Genomic DNA, 21,141 nt, shown 5'->3' with positions numbered 1-21,141 from the left:
TCAAGAGAGACGTTTCGGTCTTTTCTGATAGAAGATACACTCAAATTAGGTTAATTTAAGCTCCCCACACCGGGCCAACTCTGCTCGTGTTCAGTTACACAACTTCCGACAAAAAGGCCTTATAAAATACAACCGCCGTACTCCGAAATACTTTATTTCTGCAGCAAATCACGGCCGATTTCTGAATTAAGTGAACTACTCGCTAATATTTGGAGTCTGGATTCACACACCTGCCATTTCTTAGCCTCCAATACAGCCCAAACCACACGTCTCGGACCTCCTAAAGTCCGTGGAAAGCCAGGCCTGGTCCTGCTGTCTGGGCAGACTCTCCGGCTTAAGCTGCCGCTAATCTTATTCGCTACTTTTATTCCAGCAAAATAGGAATCCAACTTAAAAAAATTCATTTCCGTTTTTCAGATCGATATCTATTAAATACACGATACAAATACCCCCAACTTTAGTGTTTAATATACTCTTCCGGAGTGCTTTGTTCCCTTCTAACGATGAGATATCCCATTCCGCAGACGGAAACTAAACAATACGGGACAGAACTTACATTTCGAATGTCTGTCGCAGAGCGCCGACGCTCTCATGTCACAGAGGCGAATCGTTCCTTTACTGCTGCTGTATACGAACGTGTTACAGCTGTTTGGGTGGAACTCGGCAGCCGTTATCACCTCCGTGAGCTCTTCCATGTTGGCCGGTTTAATATCTACAATATCTACGGCATTTTATTAAGGAATTGCTTCCAGTTTTCCTATTTTTCAGCTTTCAATGTATTCAGCGATGCTTTTTCACCACCGTGGGGCCCAGTCACAAAGTGAATTAGAATTCAAATCAAGTTGGGGTTGGAATTGGATGATCTTTAAGGTCCTTCCAACCCAAACCAGTCTATGAATCTACGCTAAGTCTCACGGTTTGTCTAGAACGAGCCCGTCTCCAGAAGTAAAACCACTTAAAACTACGAGGAAATGGAGAAATACGCTCTCCAAAATGCTTTGCGTGAAAGGAATGGTTGGACTCGATGATCTAAGAGGTCTTTTCCAACCTAACGATTCTACCAAACAAAACACAAAGAGTTTTATCATAATCGAATTGTTCCCATCGTCCAAAACAACGCGGACAAAAAAAAGGATACTAAAACTTCTGTCCGTAATTTCTAGGTGCCAGAGGTTAATCCGCAAGTCATCCGCGGATAAGTAGGTTTCATAATCGCTATTAATGGAGATGGAATTGATGTGATACGTGTGAGCGTTGGCAAATATTCTTCGCGGACTTGCTTCAACCATGAGGTCCATGGGCCGGAATACCGGCACCTGCAAAACATGATGCTATGAAGATCGGAGAGACAAACTCGTTAGCCTTTCAAGACACCACGGTGACGAAGATACCTCCAAATCAGAAGGGAAAACGTAGTGCTGCTTCGCAGATACAGTATGGGGTTAACGATGCGATGGGGCAATTACTGAGTCAGAGGTTGATCCGTGGGCCAGGGGAGGGAAGAGGAGAAATCACCCGGATGCGGCTAATCCGTGACTCACCCGTAGTGTTGTAACTGTGGTAGGATCTCTATACCGTCCATCTTCTTCCTTTAAATTATAACCTTCGGGTCTTTTGTCCCTTTCACTGATTTTCCAGAGCTTTATTGTTTTATCTGAAAGAAAACAGCTGCGGTTTAAAAAAACAGAATCAAAGCTCGAGCAAAGACCCGAGTCATTAGGTTTCACGAACTTTTAACGCGAAACCTTCTAACGAGACCAGACCACCCCCGTGGTACTGAAAAAAAGGGCGAAAACACCGCTCGGCTTAAAGAAAACCAAAAAAGGATGAGCGAAAACTCATTAAAAATACCTCCTCCACAGTTTGTTCTTTTCATGGGAGTTACCGCAAGTTCGAAATAGATCCCAAATCGTTATGAATGACTCATTGAAGCTCTCACACAGATTTTTTTTAGTCACAGAATCACGGAATGGTTTGAATTGGAAGGGATTTTAAAGCCCATCCAGTTCCAAACCTCCGCCGCGGGCAGAGACACCTCCATGAAAATGAACCGTGACGTTAAAACTCACCGTTTGTCGACAATAAAAACTGAGCAGCATTTTTCTGGGGTAACCACCTAATTTTGTTGATCTTCTCTTCGATTTCTAAACTTTTCAAGTAGTCAAACTCGGGTTCATGGCTTTGAAAGGTACTGTAAACATTGTATTCGCCTCTACTGTGAGACTGGGATTTGTTCTGCGAAGAAAACAGAAAAAGGATGAGGTGGGTGTGAGGTACACAACGCTTTTCAAGGCTGCGGCCGGAAGCAGGAACAAAGACGTTGACGCCGCAAGACGCAGGCAGACTGTGAGTAGCATAGGAATACAATCCTAGCAAGGTTTGGGTTGGAAGGGTCCTCAAAGCCCATCCAGTTCCACCTCACGGGCAGAGAAACCTCCCACTGGATCAGGAGCTCCAACCATCCCCTTCAGGTGATAATTACCCCCTTCAAGTGATTGGTGTAACTCATTAGAGTCTTGGCTAATGGGTCAAATTCCTGAGAAACTAAAGCAGATCCAAAATGAGCTGCTGATAGAGTTGCTCTTCAGGGCCTCTGGGGTTTGAGTAGGGATTTGTCGTTAATATATGCATTAACACAGTCACATTGCATTTGTCGTTAATATATGCATTAACACACACCGTCAGTCACATTGTCATCAGTCTGGGTTGGAAGGGACCTCAAAGCCCATCCAGATTCACCCCCTGCTATGGGCAGGGACATCTCCCACCGGATCAGGGGCTCCAAGCCCCATCCAACCTGGCCTTGAACCCCTCCAGGGATGGGACAGCCACTAATTCCCTGGACAACCTCTTCCAGGGCCTCCCCACCCTCACAGGAGAACGTTTCTCCCCAAGATCTCATCTCAATCTCCTCTCTTTCAGCTTAAAACCGTTCCCCTTTGTCCCATCGCTGCCCTCCCTGATCCAGAGCCCCTCCCCAGCTTTCCTGGAGCCCCTTTCAGCACTGGAAGCTGCTCTAAGGTCTCCCCGAAGCCTTCTCTTCTCCAGGTTGAGCAACCCCAACTCTCTCAGCCTGTCCTCGTACAGGAGGTGCACCAGCCCTCGGATCAACTCCATGGGTTCCTCTGGACCCGTTCTAACAGTCCCGTAGCCTTTTCATGGTGGGGATTCCAAAACTGGACACTGCTAGCCCACACCTGTCACCTTCCTTGCACCGTTCTCTCCTTTCACGCCCTTCCATCAACAGCTGTCAGGAATTCTTACACTTTACAATAAACTGGGAAGGACGGAGAGTGGACAAAACCACTTAGAAACAACATCCGGCACTAAAAGGTTGTACCATACCCATCAGTCGCACTGAATTCCCACCCTCAAGAAAAGAAGGAACCGTGTTCCGAGTTTCCGTCAGACCTAATAAGCCAAGGAAGGTCACCGCATACTACAGGCCGTTTCCAAAGTATGTCTGTTGTGCTATCAGGAATGTTGGTCAGAATTCGGAGAGCTTTCCTTCAATTCCACACCTCCCATAGCGATCGAGTCTTAAATCGATTCCTTCTGTATTCCAGTAAAACTTTACTGGATTGGAATAATCCAGTTGGGTTGGAAAGGACCTCAAAGCCCATCCAGTTTCACCCCCTGCTGTGGGCAGGGACACCTCCCACTGGATCAGGAGCTCCAAGCCCCATCCAACCTGGCCTGGAACCCCTCCAGGGATGGAGCAGCCACCACTGCTCTGTTCCAGGTCCTCCAAACCCTCACAGGAGAACATTTCTTTCTGAGCTCCCATCTCAATCTCCCCTCTTTCAGAAGGCAGAAATGCCCAAACCAAACCTGTGCGGCTTCCTCTGATAACCCAAGCGGTTCCTTCCATCCCAAGAATCACAGATCCTAAGGATGTCACCATGGGTTACGCATCCAAACCAAAAGATGTCAATTAAAGATGATTCCCTTGAGAATGAGGAATGACCTATTGAAGCTTGAAGCTCCATGAAAGGCTCCTTAAAGGATGTAAGCTAAAAGTTGGGAGCTTAAAGGAATAAAACATCAAGAAACCATCTGCAAAATTCCAGGAAGACGACAGGACGGCTACTCCACGCGGTATCTGTACCGGGTTCCACCTCAGACTGTGGCCAAGGGCCCAGCAGAGCCTGGTCCCCCAGGAACACCCCACTAGGTGGCCCCCTCTGCCCACAGGCATCGCTCCAGAGGCGTTCGTCCTGCACCGGAAGAGCCACCCACCAGCGGGAAGAACGGTGGAATCCTCGGGGTTAAGATTGTTAAGACTTGAAATGGAATGAAGCTCTAAGGGCACAAGTGAGTTTCGCCAAAGGAGGTCGTGGCGAGGTGAGCGCCGGTCCCTTCTCCCAAGTGACAAGTGCCAGGACAAGAGGAAACGGTCTCAAGTTTCCCCAGGAAAGGTCGAAATCGGATGTTAGGAAAATATTCCTTCATCCAAAGGGTTCTCGAGCACTGGACGAGGCTGCTCAGGGAAACGGTGGAGTTCCCATCCCCAAAGCCGTGCGGATACGGTGCTGAAGGACACGGTTTAGGGATGGACTCGGTGATATTAAAAGTCTTTTCCAACCGGAACGATGCCGTGATTCTATTCTAGGCAACAGCGTGACTGTTCTCGGCAGTGGGGTGACAGAAGTGCCTTTTATCCTCTCCCTGAAATACATTTTAACCAAGTCAGCTTCTAACTCCGGCCTTGGTTCAAACCCAAGCATTCCCCTCTCGGCTTTCCCACCTTTAACGCGGGAGGAGAAACCCTCGCCCGGCGTTAGATTCCTCCGGCAATTCGACGAAGACCAGAAGAACACCTCTAAAACGCAAAGATACCTCCGCCAGCGTAACCTAAGGAGCGTCGGGGAAGGGAGTTTGTTGCCATGATTGGTTTGGGGGGAAATCGTTTGCCGTTTTCTTTGCGGTTGTTTTGTAAAGCTCTCAGCGGTGACTTTAAATTACGTTGAACTGGAAGATGCCATTCTCCGGCTTCACTCCAGGTATCCTGTAACGATCTGAAACGTGACATCTAAAACAGTATTGAAGGGATCCAACCTTGACTTCTCCTTGAACGCGCGTCTTTTGTTCACACGCAAGAGAACCGAGCGGATTCAGAGTGGATTTCGCCTCCCATTTAGCGTCAACCAACATAATCGCCGCACGAAGCAGCTTCTAAAACTGGAAAAACCCTCACCGGAAGCTTCCATTGGGAGGGGTGACACGAAAATAAAAGCGGGAGAAAATATTTAGCCCTCGTTACGGCTAAAAGCCGTTTGCTTCGGTTTGTCAGGCAGAGCAATTGCCTTCCCGTTGCTGATATGCAAATACCCATTGCTCATTTGCATACAGAAACACCAACTCCAGTCTCAGAGTGGTCCAAAGACACCGTCACCTGGTGGTTTTTTTCTCCGAAGGGCCAAACAAAAGAGAGATTTTCGCGTTCTTTTGCTGCGAAATCGTAGCGGATGTTCCTTTCGAAAGGGCCGGAGGCAAATGAGAGATCAACGTGTAAAGACGTGTGCAAGGAAACAAGCGGCGGAGGAATTCTGTCCCTGACGAAGAGGTGGGATGCAGCGGAGAAAGCTGATCTCACAGGGCACAAAAAGCCACCAGCATGAAATAAACCCACCGAGTGCAGCAATTGGCTTTGTTCGTGCTCGTGCGCAGCGACGCGGACACACAAAACACTTTTGGTGGAGAAAACCATTTGGATGTCGATGAGTTTTGCCTCCGTTATACCGGAAGCTGCTTTCCAAAGGTGCACGTTCAGTCCTGCACCAACACCGCCAACAAACGCCGCTCCGGAGAGGAGCCAAGAGCAGCCACTCAGTCTTAACCTCAACCGCAAGCAAAATTCCTGCAGACGGAGGAAAGACAGAGCTCCACTTCCAAAGCGGAATGAGGGGAGCGCTGAAAAGAGAATTCCCTCTAACACTGAGACTTCTCTACGACACCTTTTCGCGGGCAGAAACCCTTCATTTTCGTAAGGAATCGGCGCCGACAGAACCTTTAACTCCTCTACCTGAGGCTCTCCGAAGGCCACCTGCGGTCACTGTTCCGTATCCACTTAAGGGCACCTTTTGTTTCCCCAAACTAAGTGAAATTTAAACTAAAAACCGCAGAGCTACTACAAACCCAACCAATTTCAGCCTCTCTCGAGTCTTTGCGCATCCTACTTGCGTTTCAGCTTCAGTTTCAACATCTTTAGACCGCAGCCGAAGCCCAGAATCTTTAAATTAACATCTAACAGCGTCGCTGAGTGCTCATTAATCCTTTAAGTCTAAAACGTCGTTATTTTCATTGCTTATTACGCAGGTATGCACTTTGTGTACTGTTTTTATATAGAATTATGCGCCTTTTCTTTAAAATAAGAATAAAAGGGAACAGAGGAGACCACCAAATACGCTAAAGGCAACCAACACTCACCTCCTGCTCCTGTTGGAAGATGACAACTCTACCTCCTTTGTCTCCCGTCGCCAACAACTCTCCAGAATGGTTAAATTCTACCGTAGAAATTATATCCGCTGTAAAGAAACAAAAACCAAACGCCACAGGTTAATAATTCTCCTAAATCCCGAGCGGCCAAGAAAAAGAAATGCGTATTTTAATGTAGTTTGAGTGCACTTAGAAAACATAAGGAAGGGTTTCTTCAAAACCACGGAAGTAGTTCTTCGAAGCTCTACAGCTTTGGAGTTCACCTGCGTCAGAATTAACGGTTCAGTGTCGTACATTGAGTTGTGTTTAAAGGTTTTATATTGGTTTTTCTGCGACTCCGGTATGTCCAGAACTGGATATTCAGCGTCTACTGTGTCAGCAGAGAGGGACTATGGACATACACACAGAATCACAGAATCACAAGGTTGGAAAGGACCCACCGGATCATCGAGTCCAACCATTCCTAACACTCCCTAAACCATGTCCCTCAGCACTTCATCCACCCGTTCCTTAAACACCTCCAGGGAAGGTGACTCGACCCCCTCCCTGGGCAGCTGTTCCAGTGCCGATGACTCTTTCTGTGAAGAATTTTTTTCTGATATCCAACCTGACCCTCCCCTGGTGCAGTTTGAGGCCATTCCCTCTTGTCCTGTCCTCTGTCCCTTGGGAGAAGAGCCCAGCTCCCTCCTCTCCACAACCTCCTTTCAGGCAGTTGTAGAGAGCAATAAGGTCTCCCCTCAGCCTCCTCTTCTCCAGGCTAAACAACCCCAGCTCTCTCAGCCGCTCCTCGTCAGACGTTCTCCAGCCCCTCACCAGCTTCGTTGCTCTTCTCTGGACACACTCCAGAGCCTCAACATCCTTCTTGTGGTGAGGGGCCCAGAACTGAACACAGTATTCGAGGTGCGGTCTCACCAGTGCTGAGTACAGAGGTAGAATCCCCTCCCTGGCCCTGCTGGTGACCCCATTTCTGATCCAAGCCAAGATGCCATTGGCCTTCTTGGCCCCCTGGGCACACTGCTGGCTCATGGTCAGTCGCTGTCAACCATCACCCCCAGGTCCTTCTCCTCCGTGCAGCTCTCCAGCCACTCTTCCCCCAGTCTGGAGCTGCACAGGGTTGTTGTGCCCCAAGTGCAGGACCCGGCATTTGGCCGTGTTGAACCTCATCCCATTGGCCTCAGCCCATCTTTCCAGCCTGTTCAGATCCCTTTGGAGCCTCCCTACCCTCCAGCAGATCCACACTTCCTCCCAGCTCAGTGTCATCTGCAAACTCGCTGAGGGTGCACTCAATGCCTTCAAGGTACACCTGTACCTTCATTTTTCCACTCCTCACTGAAGAATCGGACACAATCATCACCCCCACGATCTCAAAGCTTGGGTTTTTTTTTTTTTGGCTTTTTAAGGACTCCGTACGCATTTGACAACTTAAAGGCCGAACGTTTTAAGGTGGGGATGTTCAGATCTCAGTGGCTAAGGAACAAAAGGACGCGGAACAAAACCGGCTGCAGAAACCGAGAAATAAATTCAACAGATTGCCTCTAAAAAGTTATTTCTGGATGAGAAATGTTTAACGGTGCCACCGTTTGGGTTTTTTTTTTCATATGGAGCGTTAAAATTACATTGTACACAGACAAAACCCAGTCCTGTCCAGCACCAAACTGACCCATCTGCGGAGAAATAAAAGAGAAGATAAATTAACTTAACCTCAAGCACCAGTTCACAATTTCACACGATTTCAAACAGCAGAATCGTAAGTTAAATCGTTCTTCGGACACGATACAACGATGGGCGAACGGGGCATAAACCAAGCGATTGATTTTCGTCTCCTGCCCACGCTGCAAATCACGTTGTTGCGATCTCCGGATAGAAGGCGTTAAAAGTTATTAATTAATTGAAGAAACTCAAAGAGAACTCAGCGCTCAAGAGCGAAAAGTATATGGAATAATGACCCGTTTGAAAAACGAAGAGGTTTAGCGCCGCAGGGTGAGACGGTCTTACAAGGAAGAAGACGACGGAGGGACTCGTCAGTAGATCTAAACGTGTGCACACACGTGGAAGGAGACGAGCACGAAATATTTGCCTTCAAAATGTTATATATCCATCCGAGAACAGAGGGGTAAAGTCATCAGAGCACTCATTTAGTGAAAGTCAGCGAGAATTTTTACAAGGTCAAAAGGCTCTGGTTTGAAGCCTTATTAGAACAGGCAGAAAAGCCTTAAATTAAGGAGATAAACCTTCTATTTTAGGTCTGCTGATGTAATATATATCGTATTTAATCATACGAGTCTCTCGGGTAGCAGAAAGCAAACTGCTTTTCTGTTATAATGTTAAAAATTACCACTTTTTGCATTTATTTTCAAGACCATTCCGCGGCAATCCTGAAGGGGACCTACAGGAAAGCCGGGGAGGGATATTTTCCAAGGGTGTGGAGCAATAGGATGAGGGGGAACAGCTTTAAATTGGAAGGGAGAAGATTTAGATTGGACACAAGGAAGAAATTCGCCACTACGAGGTTCAGGAAGCCCTGAAACACATCGCAGTGGTGGCTGTCCCATCCCTGGAGGGGTTCCAGGCCAGGTTGGATGGGGCTCGGAGCAACCGGATCCAGCGGGAGGTGTCCCTGCCCATGGCAGGAGGTGGAACTGGATGGGCTTTGAGGTCCCTTCCAACCCAACTCATTCTATCCCGAAGCTGATCCAAGTTTGGGGTTGTCCACAGGTTCAACCGTGTGAAGGAGCTTCCAGGAGAAGCCTCAGCCGGTGGGGATAAGGTACTCATAACTCTCCAGTGCCCTATCAACGCGACGCAAAAGATATTTTCAAGTACTTGGATCAATTTTAAATGCAAACCCAAACAGAATCCTTCGCAGCAATCCCAACAGAAGATTATTAACTAATATTTAAACTCCAGCTACGTCCGCAGCGCCTGATGTGGTTTCCTACACCGGAATCGGGGGCTGTTCCCCTTCCAAGGACAAAACAAAGAGGTTAAAAAAGTAATCGGAGAAATGGTTTCTGCTTAACCGGTGCTAAAACAGGGCTGAGAGTCATCTTTTATACAAAAAAATCAGTAGAAAGCAAAGCATCCGATCGCAGGGTTTACACCCGTGACTCACCGTTAAGAATATCGCATTCCCATACCTTGATCCAAGAGGGAGACAGACATCAAAGCACTGGTGGTGAACTGGGCGGATTTAATAGCGGTTGCGAAAGGACACGGGAAGCATTTCATCTTCCGCAGCGCATTGATTCGCTGATGTATTTTCATCTATTTTAACGCCCTCGCTGCCGAAGCAAAGCAACGTTCTCCTCCTCTTTTCAAAGGGCAGCTGTAAATCCCCACGGCAGCTCCGGCTATTTTAGTCCTTCGGCGCCGCAACGGGCAAAAGCGCATCGAGAGAAGGCGCTGCCATCCCTCTGCCTCCTCCCTTCTGTAGGTGTTATTTTTGCTATCGTCTCTAGGTGGGAGTCTTGCAGGCACAGCGGCTGCTCTGCTGTCCAGAAGTGGGCAATGATCCTTTCCGGACGCAGAAAACGGGCAATGATCCCTTCCGGATGCAGAAAACGGGCAATGATCCCTTCCGGATGCAGAAAACGGGCAATGATTCCTTCTGGATGCACAAAATAGCCAATGATCCCTTCCGGATGCAGAAAATGGGCAATGATCCCTTCTGGATGCAGAAAAACGGGCAATGATCCCTTCTGGATGCAGAAAACGGGCAATGATCCCTTCTGGATGGAGAAAACGGGCAGTGATCCCTTCTGGATGCAGAAAACGGGCAATGATCCCTTCCGGATGCAGAAAACGGGCAGTGATCCCTTCCGGATGCAGAAAAAAGGCAATGATCCCTTCCGGATGCAGAAAACAGGCAATGATCCCTTCCGGATGTAGAAAACGGGCAATGACCCCTTCCGGATGCAGAAAACGGGCAATGATCCCTTCCGGATGCAGAAAACGGGCAGTGATCCCTTCTGGATGCAGAAAACGGGCAATGATCCCTTCCGGATGCAGAAAACGGACAATGATCCCTTCCGGATGCAGAAAACAGACAATGATCCCTTCCGGATGCAGAAAACAGACAATGATCCCTTCCGGATGCAGAAAATGGGCAATGATCCCTTCCGGATGCAGAAAACGGGCAATGATCCCTTCCGGATGCAGAAAATGGGCAATGATCCCTTCCGGATGCAGAAAACAGACAATGATCCCTTCCGGATGCAGAAAAAGGGCAATGATCCCTTCCGGATGTAGAAAACGGGCAATGATCCCTTCTGGATGGAGAGTGCACCAGGGAGGAATAGCGAGGAAGAGGAAGACGCGCGTTACTTGGTGGTCAGCAGTAGCTTCTAGAGAGAGGATGGGTTCTATTGAGCGCATCAATGAAGATGATCTGAGGGCTGGAGCACCTTCCACATGAGGACAAGCTGAGAGTTTGGGTGGTTCAGCCTGGAGAAGAGAAGGCTTCGAGGAGAACTTAGAGCAGCTTCCAGTATGGAAAGGGGTTCCAGGAAAGCTGGGGAGGGGCTCTGGATCAAGGAGGGAAGGGAATAGGGCAAGGGGAATGATTTTAAGCTGAAAGAGGGGAGATTGAGATGAGATCTGAGGGAGAAATGTTCTCCTGTGAGGGTTGGAGGCCCTGGAGCAGCGGTGGCTGCCCCATCCCTGGAGGGGTTCCAGGCCAGGTTGGATGGCGCTTGGAGCCCCTGATCCAGTGGGAGGTGTCCCTGCCCTCGGCAGGGGTGGGACTGGATGATCTAAGGTCCCTTCCAATCCAAACCATCTACGATCCTATTGTTTACTGCTGCGTTCATTTCAACGCTCGCCTCTTCGAGTGCCCGTGTCCGAGATAAGCACCACCAAAGCCTTATCTGATAACCATATCCCTCACAGGATACAGTCAGAGCGCGTTAACAGATTTCCACCGAGTTCCCCACATCTGCGAGAGATCAGATTGGTCTCTCTCCTCCCCACACGGATCTCGAGACATCTCGACACTACGATCTTCACCTTCACGCGACACTTCAAGTGCTGAGATACTAAACCACTACAGAGCACCATCCAACCCACCAGATGAAGACATCGTTCTGACGAAAGCAAAATGGTAGATAGAAGTGTTGATCAACATTCTCGTGCTCAGTGTCTCAGGACAGACAGCTCAGAGGTCACTACGGCCGCCTGGAGTTCTTTGTGGCACAGATGTGTACAGTTGTCACAGAATCATTAGCGTTGTAAAAGACCTCGAAGTAGAAGACCTCTAATTAAAAGACCTCTAATTAAAAGACCTCCAAGTAAAGGACCTCGAAGTAAAGGACCTCAAAGTAAAAGACCTCGAAGTAAAAGACCTCGAAGTAAAAGACCTCCAAGTGAAAGACCTCCAAGTGAAAACCTCCAAGTGAAAGACCTCCAAGTGAAAGACCTCCAAGTGAAAGACCTGCAAGTGAAAGACCTCCAAGTAAAAGACCTCCAAGTAAAAGACCTCCAAGTGAAAGACCTCCAAGTGAAAGACCTCCAAGTGAAAGACCTCCAAGTAAAAGACCTCCAAGTGAAAGACCTCCAAGTGAAAGACCTCCAAGTGAAAGACCTCCAAGTGAAAGACCTCGAAGTAAAAGACCTCCAAGTGAAAGACCTCCAAGTCCAACTCCAGTCAAACCATCAGCCCAACCCCACCGTGCCTGCTAAACCATGTGCCCAAAGTATCATGTCTACATGTTTTTGACCCCCTCCAGAGATGGAGACTCCCCCACTTCAGTACTCTTTCAGTAAAGCCATTTTTCCCCAATATCCAACCTAAACCTCCTCAGTGAGGTTGTTCCCTCCTGTCTTGTTGCCTGTGACTTGGGAGAAGACACCACCATCCACCTCACTACAATCTCCTTTCTGCAGAGAGCGGTGAGGTTTCTCCTGGGCCTCTTCTTCTCCAGGTCCCTCAGCCGCTCCTCGCAAGGCTTGTTCTCCAGCCCCTTCCCCGGCTCTATTGCCCTTCTCTGGACACGCTCCAGCACCTCAACGTTCTTCTTTGAAGACATCCGAGACAGAACGGCTCTACAGTTGTATCCCTGCCTCACAAGCAAAACACTCCAGCCAAACCAAGCCACGGAGCTTACAAACCCCACCGAGCTGAGGAGATGCTGGTCCTGGACCCATCAGGACACGCCGATAGGGCAGGGTCTGTTCTCCAGGAAGGTGGTGGAGTCCCTCATCCCTGGAGGTATTTAAAAGGCAAGTAGACGAGGTGCTCAGGGACGTGGTTTAGCAGCAGATGGAATGGTTGGACTCGATGATCTTTTCCAACCTTGTGATTCTATGATTCTCAAAGCCTCCTAAGGGCTCCCCTGGATCCAACAGCTCCAATCTCATCTCCTGTTGTCAGGGTGTTTATTTTCCTTCTGCACGTGATCCTTTATTCACAATCTGCACCGAGCTTTGTACATCCTGCTCCAACGACACCGTCACCTCAGTGCTCCAGCAGAAACCGAAAGCACCGCAAGGTCCAGGCACGTATCTTCTCTTGAGCCAAATAAATCAGGTCTTCCCATGGAGAAAGGAACCCGAAGAACCAAAGGAACCAAGTTCTGATAATGCTTAAAGTATCGTGTTGACGTTCACCGCAAGGAGACGTACCCGAAGCTCCCACTCAATCCTTAACCACCGACAGGAACGCAGTTCCGCTGACGAACCATCTCGCAGGAGAACAGCCACCAAGACAAAGCCCACCTGTCTCCTAGTGGGTTTCTGGAGAGAACAATCCCGATTCAGAACCTTTAATCGGTATTTCTTACACAACCGTTGCTACGTTGAGTGATTCACCCGTCGCGTCGGGCAGGAATCGGATGGTTTGGGGCAGCGCTCTCGGGAAAGGCGCTCAGGTCAAGCGAAAACAGAGGCTGCACTGCTCAGAGAGACACAAAGAAAGGAACTGAGCGGATCTCAAATGCCTTTTCCCCCTCGAAAGGAAAGCGAGGTTTGAAATATGGAAAACCGGAATGACAGATATTAACAAACATCGTCACATTTGGGGCCTTCCACACTTTCTGGCGAACAAGGACCACGAAGGGATTATCAGAAGGGAGTTTTCTATCAGAGAAAGGGCTGCGCTGAAGTTTTGCCACTGTCGACAAGTCTACGGAATAAGGGACCAAAACATCTTTATCAATGCAAACGAGTCAAAAGATGCTGTAATGTAACGACTCGGTTCCAGAAGGCCTCTTGTGAACCTGAAAAGCAATTCCGTATTCGATTTGTTTCCAATAATAGAATAAAAGCTATTTTATTAGCCCAGAAGAGGCTTATCTATTTTAATGTACCATGAACTTTACATAAACTCTGCTTAGTAAACACGCTTGGTAGGCAAAACATGTCACCTACCCTAGAGCAGCAAGTCAATCACGGCGGCGAACAAAGAGCGTCTTTATTTCACCGGAGCTAAAGGGTTTCTGTGCAAGTTTTTGGCCTCGCGTTGATTTGCCGAAGCGGAGCGCCGGTAAATCAGAATGTTGACACAAGTGGAACAACCTCCCGATGTTTCCAAGGACTGAACAAAGAATTGTAGTATTTAAAAAGCATTTGGGTACATTTTTCGTCGTTTATACATCTTCAGGGCCAGGTTGGATGGGGCCTTGGAGCCCCTGATCCAGTGGGAGGTGTCCCTGCCCATGGCAGGGGGTGGAACTGGATGATCTTTAAGGTCCCTTCCAACCCAAACTATTCTATGGTTCTATGGTTTTATCTTCCCAGTGGCTCAAAATGCCATTTCTGGAATTTTCCAATTCAAACGGATCGTGTTCATTATGTAGAGAAGATTACTTATCGGTAACTCTGTCCTAAGGAGTGAGAAGAGAGTTCACTGAGTCAACTTCCTCAGTTTCATAGACTCACAGGATGGTTTGGGTTGGAAGAGACCTCAAAGCCCCTCCAGGTCCACCCCCTGCCATGGGCAGGGACACCTCCCACTGGATCAGGGGCTCCAAGCCCCATCCAACCTGGCCTGGAACCCCTCCAGGGATGGGACAGCCACTAATTCCCTGGACAACCTCTTCCAGGGCCTCCCCACCCTCATCGTGAAGAAATTCCTCCTTATGTCCAGTCTAAACCTACCCCTCTCCAGTTTATCCCCGTTGCCCCTCGTCCTATCACCACAAACCTTTGTGAGCAGTCCCTCCCCAGCTTCCACCTCCTCCTTCCGGTGAGGATTCCAGAACTGGACACAATCCTCCAGATGAGGTCTCCCAAGAGAGGAGCAGAGGCGCAGAATCCCCTCCCTCCCTGCTGGCCACGCAGCTTTGGATGCAGCCCAGGACACGGGTGGTTTCTCTGCTGTGAGCGCACGTTGTGGCTCACGTCGAGCTTCTCATCGACCATCACCCCAAGTCCTTCTCAGGGCTGCTCTCAGTCACATCATCTCCCATCATAAATCGGGGATTGCCCTCACCCACGTGTAGGACCTTCCCTTTGGCATTGTTGAACCTCATGAGGTTCTCCAGCCCCACATCTCCAGGTCCCTCTGGATCCATCCCGTCCTTCTGGAGTGGCAACTGCCCCGCTCAGTTTGGTGTCATCTATGAGCAGAGATGCCTACAGAGCACAGCACGTTCATCATCATTATGGTTGGACTCGATGATCCAGTGGGTTCTTCCCAACCTGGTGATTCCATGATCACCAACTGCTATGACCCATCCCCAACGCGTGTCGTGTTCAGCAGCCTGGTTTTCGCTACACCCACGGTTCATTAGGACTTAAGACACCGATTTCAACCTCGAACCACAGGTTTTCCTGCCTGCAGCTACAGCCGGAAACTCGGGAATCTCCAAGACACACGACCGCAAGACACCGGTGGCGGAGAAAACAGGTGACAACCAGGAATCAGCCAGACGTGCTCCATGCTGACGTGAACTCAAAGGTCTACGCTTCCACGTAAAACTGCGTAAAATTGCTTTCAAGTTTGATCTTTGCGAAGGGAATAAAGCATTCTAAATTAGTACGAGCTTTGAGAAAAGATTTTCACGCTTTCGATGGATTTAAAGATCCACTATGGAAGTGGTGAAGCAACAGGGATTGAAACCCGATGGCAGAGGTTTTATTTCTGCTCATCACATCTGGCACCGCATTCTCGAACTCCTTTTACCCGAACTTCATTGTAAACCCACAGCAAAGAATCCTATAGGGTTACTGTACGTGAGCTGAAAACAGCCTCCAAACGGCACCGTGAAAGCATTTCATCTGATGAGAGAATTAAAGAGTTTGGGGGTTGGTTTTTGGTTTTAATCCCCAAATTAGTTTATTAATAAAGTGCTTTAAAAATTACTACGGAAAATCTCCTCCTATTAAACTCATAACAACAGCAACAGAATGTTCTGTCTATACAAACAAATACTATTTGGTTTCTGGACAGCCATCATTAACCCTCGTCACCCTGATTAATTACGCTCTATTTTTAAACCTGAAGACAAGACATGACTGCTGCTCCTTTCAGAGCAGACGTATAGGACACCGATAGACAAATTCCCTTCTCCCACCGAGTGAAAAGGGAATAAATCGACCAAAGCAGCATCTTTAATTCCCAAGAGCTGCAAACCAACCGAGTTCTCAGCACCACGTCTCGCCCTGCAGTGAACCATCGTCTTGTTGGGAGAAGAGAGGAAGGAGCCGTCGGTCCGATCGCCTTCCGAGGAGCAGGAAACTGAGCACAGCTGCAGATGCAAACACAGCAAAACACCACCCCTAGGCACCACCTATTTAATTAATAACTAATAACTTCACTCCGGCACCGGCTGATGTTATAAACATGGCGCTGAGACCAATAAAACATCAGCCGTAGTTTCTAAGTGCCGTTTCCAAACCCTCGGGGAGATGCCTTCACCCACGTCTTCCGAGGACCTCCGAGGGTCTGTTTTCCACGTACACCCGAGCTGATCTGTCCTACGATTCTTGTCATCCCAGAGCTCCGTGTGCGTGTCGTGAAGCTTCTTACGGTCCTCTGCAAGATGATCACTGTCCAAATAATTCAATCTGCTGGAATTGCACAGCGAGGACATTACCAGTTCACGGCAGAACCATTGTCCAACTCAACACAAGCCTGAAAATACCTCAAATCCAACAATAAGGGATTATTTAATACATGATAAGAATTCCCTGGAGTCTCTACAAGCGTCCTCTGCCTTGAAATCACAAAGAGCACTGTCTTAGACTTCCACAATACACCGTGAAAACCAACTGAGCCTCAAGGTGGCCCGAAGCATCACCCCAGCATTTTTAATTGCCTCTAAATTTTAACTTGAGGAAGAGAGCTAATTCCCAGATCTTCACTACGTGGGTTTAGAGTTTGTATCCCGAAGAATCCATTCAAACCAATAGGTTTTCTTACCACAGTACTGCCAGAATTGCTTAGAAAGACACACACATAAACGCACACGGGGAACATTACGCTTAAGAAAAAAAGGCAAATGATGAGCATTTGCTTTAAATCTCTACACACGTGCTTCCCCAAACTCCAGTATTCCTTAAAATGCGACAGGAAGCGCCTATTTGCTTTTCCTATTCACACAGAATCAGGTCTATTGTTGGCCGAAACAAAGGTCTTTCAACTCCCATCGCCCGTTCCCAGGACACTTGACACCAGTTTATTAATATCATAAACACAAGGAGCACAAGTGGCAGAAATCCAGCGCCGCTCCTGGATCCCGACTTAAATAACCTCTGAAAGGTGGGTGGAAAACCTCACAGGCTGTGGAACCACGACGTCTATTCATCACTACGAACAAGGAGGAAAAGGTCACAGCCGCTCCTGGAGCCGATTCTTTGCAGCCACTGCAACACTACACAAGAAAAAAAGCTCAAGTCTGTCTCCCAATTTCCCTCTCTCCAACCAGAGAATTGTTCTGCTTTTAACCAAGCGGCATCAATGGCAACTCCAAGGTTTTAGCGTTTTTAAACACCAGCCAACTGCTCCGTCTTCAAGCTACCATGGGGTTCAGCTCACTCAACGTCAAAGTTCAGCTGCCGAGAGCTCCCAGCGCGAGAACTTGGAACTATTTTCAGGTGGGGAAAGGAAAAAGAAGGGTGGCTTCCTCACCGAGTTCTCCATCGATCTGCATTCGACCGCAACGAAGCCTTTAAGTCACTCCGTTTCTAAGTCACTCCGTTTCTAAGCCACTCCGTTTCTAAGCCATTCCGTTTCTAAGCCACTCCGTTTCTAAGCCACTCCGTTTCTAAGCCACTCCGTTTCTAAGCCACTCCATTTTCAAGCCACTCCATTTTCAAGCCACTCCATTTCTAAGTCACTCCGTTTCTAAGTCACTCCGTTTCTAAGTCACTCTGTTTCTAAGTCACTCCGTTTCTAAGTCACTCCGTTTCTAAGTCACTCCGTTTCTAAGTCACTCCGTTTCTAAGTCACTCCGTTTCTAAGTCAAGTCACTCCATTTTTAAGTAACTCCATTTTTGAGTAACTCCATTTTTGAGTAACTCCATTTCTAAGTAACTCCATTTCTAAGTAACTCCATTTCTAAGTAACTCCATTTGAAAGCACTCCCTCCTAAATAAAAAGCCGTCAGGCATTGTAGACCCCTGGCTCAGATATGCGCCCGTCACAGTATCAGTTATCCTGGAAAAGGAAACTGTTCCTCTTTAGATGCAAGGAAAGACGCCCCAAACCTCAGCAACTGTCTCAGAACTTCGACAACCAACAAAGTTCGTAACAGCTCAGAACGCTCACAGAACCAAAACCTCTGGGACTGCTTTAAATACACTAAAAATTGGAAACCAAACGCATTCTTTTTGGTGCTGCAGCAATGAAACTCTACATAAAAACCACTTCTTTTTTAACTCCAAGTGAAATCTCAGCTGGAAGGTAAACCCAGGAGGACGCGGAGCCTCCGTTTTGCTCCAAGCTGGATGCTGCCAGTCTCAGAGTTCTTTGCTTCCACCGTTTATGCTACAGAGGGAGCACTTTAATTATTACCACAGGCAGCAATAACTTGACTCAACGACACAAGAAACAGCTTCCTTCTTTTGGAGTTTTCCTTCCAAACATCTGCTATCGCAAGGATTGTGCCTTTCAACCGTATATAACCCTTTTAATGACGTTAACGGCACTAAGCAGTACCACACAAGCCACACGAGTTGTGTTTCCATCCCAGAAGCGCTGCTCAGCCACCAAAACCTCTGCTGATTTACGAGCGGTCTTCCCGGATAGAGATGATGAAGGGTTAAGTTATATTTGCATTGTGTTGAATTTCGTTGCGGTGTTACTTGTGATTTTTTTTTTGTCCTTTGTACAATGCAAACAGATCTAATTATAGGGGAAGCAAATTAACTCGAGCAGGAATCATAGAATCACCACCAGGTTGGAAAGGACCCATTGGATCATCGAGTCCAACCATTCCTAACACTCCCTAAACCATATCCCTCAGCACTTCATCCACCCGTTCCTTAAACACCTCCAGGGAAGATGACTCGACCCCCTCCCTGGGCAGCTGTTCCAGTGCCGATGACTCTTTCTGTGAAGAATTTTTTCCTGATATCCAACCTGAACCTCCCCTGGCGGAGCTTGAGGCCATTCCCCCTTGTCCTGTCCCCTGTCACTTGGGAGAAGAGCCCAGCTCCCTCCTCTCCACAACCTCCTTTCAGGCAGTTGTAGAGAGCAATAAGGTCTCCCCTCAGCCTCCTCTTCTCCAGGCTAAACACCCCCAGCTCTCTCAGCCGCTCCTCGTCAGACGTTCTCCAGCCCCTCACCAGCTTCGTTGCTCTCCTCTGGACACACTCCAGAGCCTCAACATCCTTCTTGTGGTGAGGGGCCCAGAACTGAACACAGCACTCAAGGTGCGGTCTCCCCAGTGCCGAGTACAGAGGGAGAATCCCCTCCCTGGCCCTGCTGGTCACACCGTTTCTGATCCAAGCCAAGATGCCATTGGCCTTCTTGGCCCCCTGGGCACACTGCTGGCTCATGTTCAGTCGCTGTCAACCATCACCCCCAGGTCCTTCTCCTCCGTGCAGCTCTCCAGCCACTCTTCCCCCAGTCTGGAGCTGCACAGGGTTGTTGTGCCCCAAGTGCAGGACCCGGCATTTGGCCTTGTTGAACCTCATCCCATTGGTCTCAGCCCATCGATCCAGCCTGGTCGGATCCCTTTGGAGCCTCCCTTCCCTCCGGCAGCTCCACACTTCCTCCTAGCTTAGTGTCATCTGCAAACTTGCTGAGGGTGCACTCAATGCCTTCATCCAGGTCATTGATAAAGACATTGAACAGGGTTGGACCCAGTACCGAGCCCTGGGGAACCCCACTTGTGACTGCCCTCCAGCTGGAGTTAACTCCATTGACCACCACTCTCTGGGCCATCCAACCAGTTTTCAACTATGGCAGGGGGTGAAACTAGGTTGTCTTGAAGGTTCCTTCCAACCCAAACCATCCCATAAATCTATGATTCCATGAATCAAACAGGTCACCCAGAGCAGTGGTGGCTGCCCCATCCCTGGAGGGGTTCCAGGCCAGGTTGGATGGGGTTTGGAGCCCCTGAGCCAGTTGGAGGCGTCCCCGCCCACAGCAGGGAGTTAGAACTGGATGGGCTTTGAGTTCCCATCCAACCCAACGCATTCTATCATTCTACTTTCATTTTTATTATCCTTTTTCCCCCCCTCTATGCTCAAGCCAGGTGGTTCACACCTCCTCAAAACGAATCCGGATCCGTAACTATTTACTTCTCCGTTCCCGTCCACGTCAGCCTACAGAAGCGCTCCCCACATCGACCCCTAAAGCACACCCTAATAATATCAGCTCAATAATCCCCTCGGAAAACCACACTGTAGATCTTTGCAGGAGCTCGTTTGTGTTCCCAAGGAGTACGGAGCTATTTATGGAAAGAACTCAGCTGGAGTCACAGCCAGAATTCCAATGGGTTGGAGCACACAGAGGCAGCGGCTCATTTTCTGTTTGCAAATAACAATATCTTTGGAAATAACATACTGTGCTATTGTTTTGCCTGTACGGAACAGAAGCCTTCGGGCAATGCTTTCCTCAATTTGTCACTGCGAACGCTAAGCATCAGGAGCACCGGGAATATCCTGGTTTTTCTCTTTTTGCTGCAGCCAGTCCAAAACGGAGAGCACAAGTGAAAAAAATTAGTAGTGGGACTTTAAAAGAACATCGGTTCGGTGATGTCTTTCACCATCAGCTGCCAGAATTCTGCGCCTTCGTGCTGGTGCAGCTATAAAAAACAACTCCCAGGACCCACCGTGCTGTTTCAGGCTCTTCTCAGACATTCTTTGACCAAAGCTTTTCTTTTTAGGTGCAAAAGCTAAAGCCAGAAAGGTGAGGCTTTTAATCTTCACGTGTAGAACACAAGAGCGTTGAGCTTCGGACAACGCGTAAAGTGCCTCTTCCTAAGGAAGAGAAGCGAAAGCAAACATCGCTCTTCCCTACCGCAGAGGAGGCGGCACGGTCACGGGCTGAGTTTCGGGCAGCGTGCCAGCGCACGGCGCCTGTGAAGGTCACAAGCACAACTGGAGCTTCCAGCAGAGATGAAGGCACAGCTCGGACTCGCAGGTGCCCGGGGAATAAAACCTTCTCATTACTCCACTCACTGCGGGCATTCACTCCTTTATCAGTTCATTCTAATATCGAACGCATTTTTTAGCGGCACTTGGAATCACCTAAATAGTCTTCCCTTTACCGTTTTCCTCCTTTACTTTCCCCCACTCGGCGAGTATTTCCCCGTGTTT

General features: G+C 48.5%; 1 protein-coding gene across 3 annotated transcripts in view; it reads right to left on the bottom strand.

Moving 5' to 3' along the window:
• Positions 1-21,141, bottom strand: part of PPP2R2A (protein phosphatase 2 regulatory subunit Balpha) — a 40,490-nt gene that overhangs the window by 4,239 nt on the left and 15,110 nt on the right. For 2 of the 3 annotated variants that reach the window (XM_054088938.1, XM_009568148.2), the window contains exons 3-7: positions 6,430-6,527; positions 2,070-2,235; positions 1,542-1,654; positions 1,139-1,316; positions 557-721 (exon numbers count right to left, since the gene is read on the bottom strand). In XM_054088938.1, coding sequence (XP_053944913.1) covers positions 557-721; positions 1,139-1,316; positions 1,542-1,654; positions 2,070-2,235; positions 6,430-6,527 — 720 coding nt within the window. Of the gene's footprint in view, positions 1-556; positions 722-1,138; positions 1,317-1,541; positions 1,655-2,069; positions 2,236-6,429; positions 6,528-9,575; positions 9,754-21,141 lie in introns of those variants that run through there. The other variant, XM_054088937.1, reaches the window with a different exon arrangement.

The sequence above is a fragment of the Cuculus canorus genome, chromosome 26 (assembly GCF_017976375.1).
Source record: "Cuculus canorus isolate bCucCan1 chromosome 26, bCucCan1.pri, whole genome shotgun sequence".
Lineage (NCBI taxonomy): Eukaryota > Metazoa > Chordata > Aves > Cuculiformes > Cuculidae > Cuculus > Cuculus canorus.
This window is presented reverse-complemented; position numbering and strand designations above follow the sequence as displayed.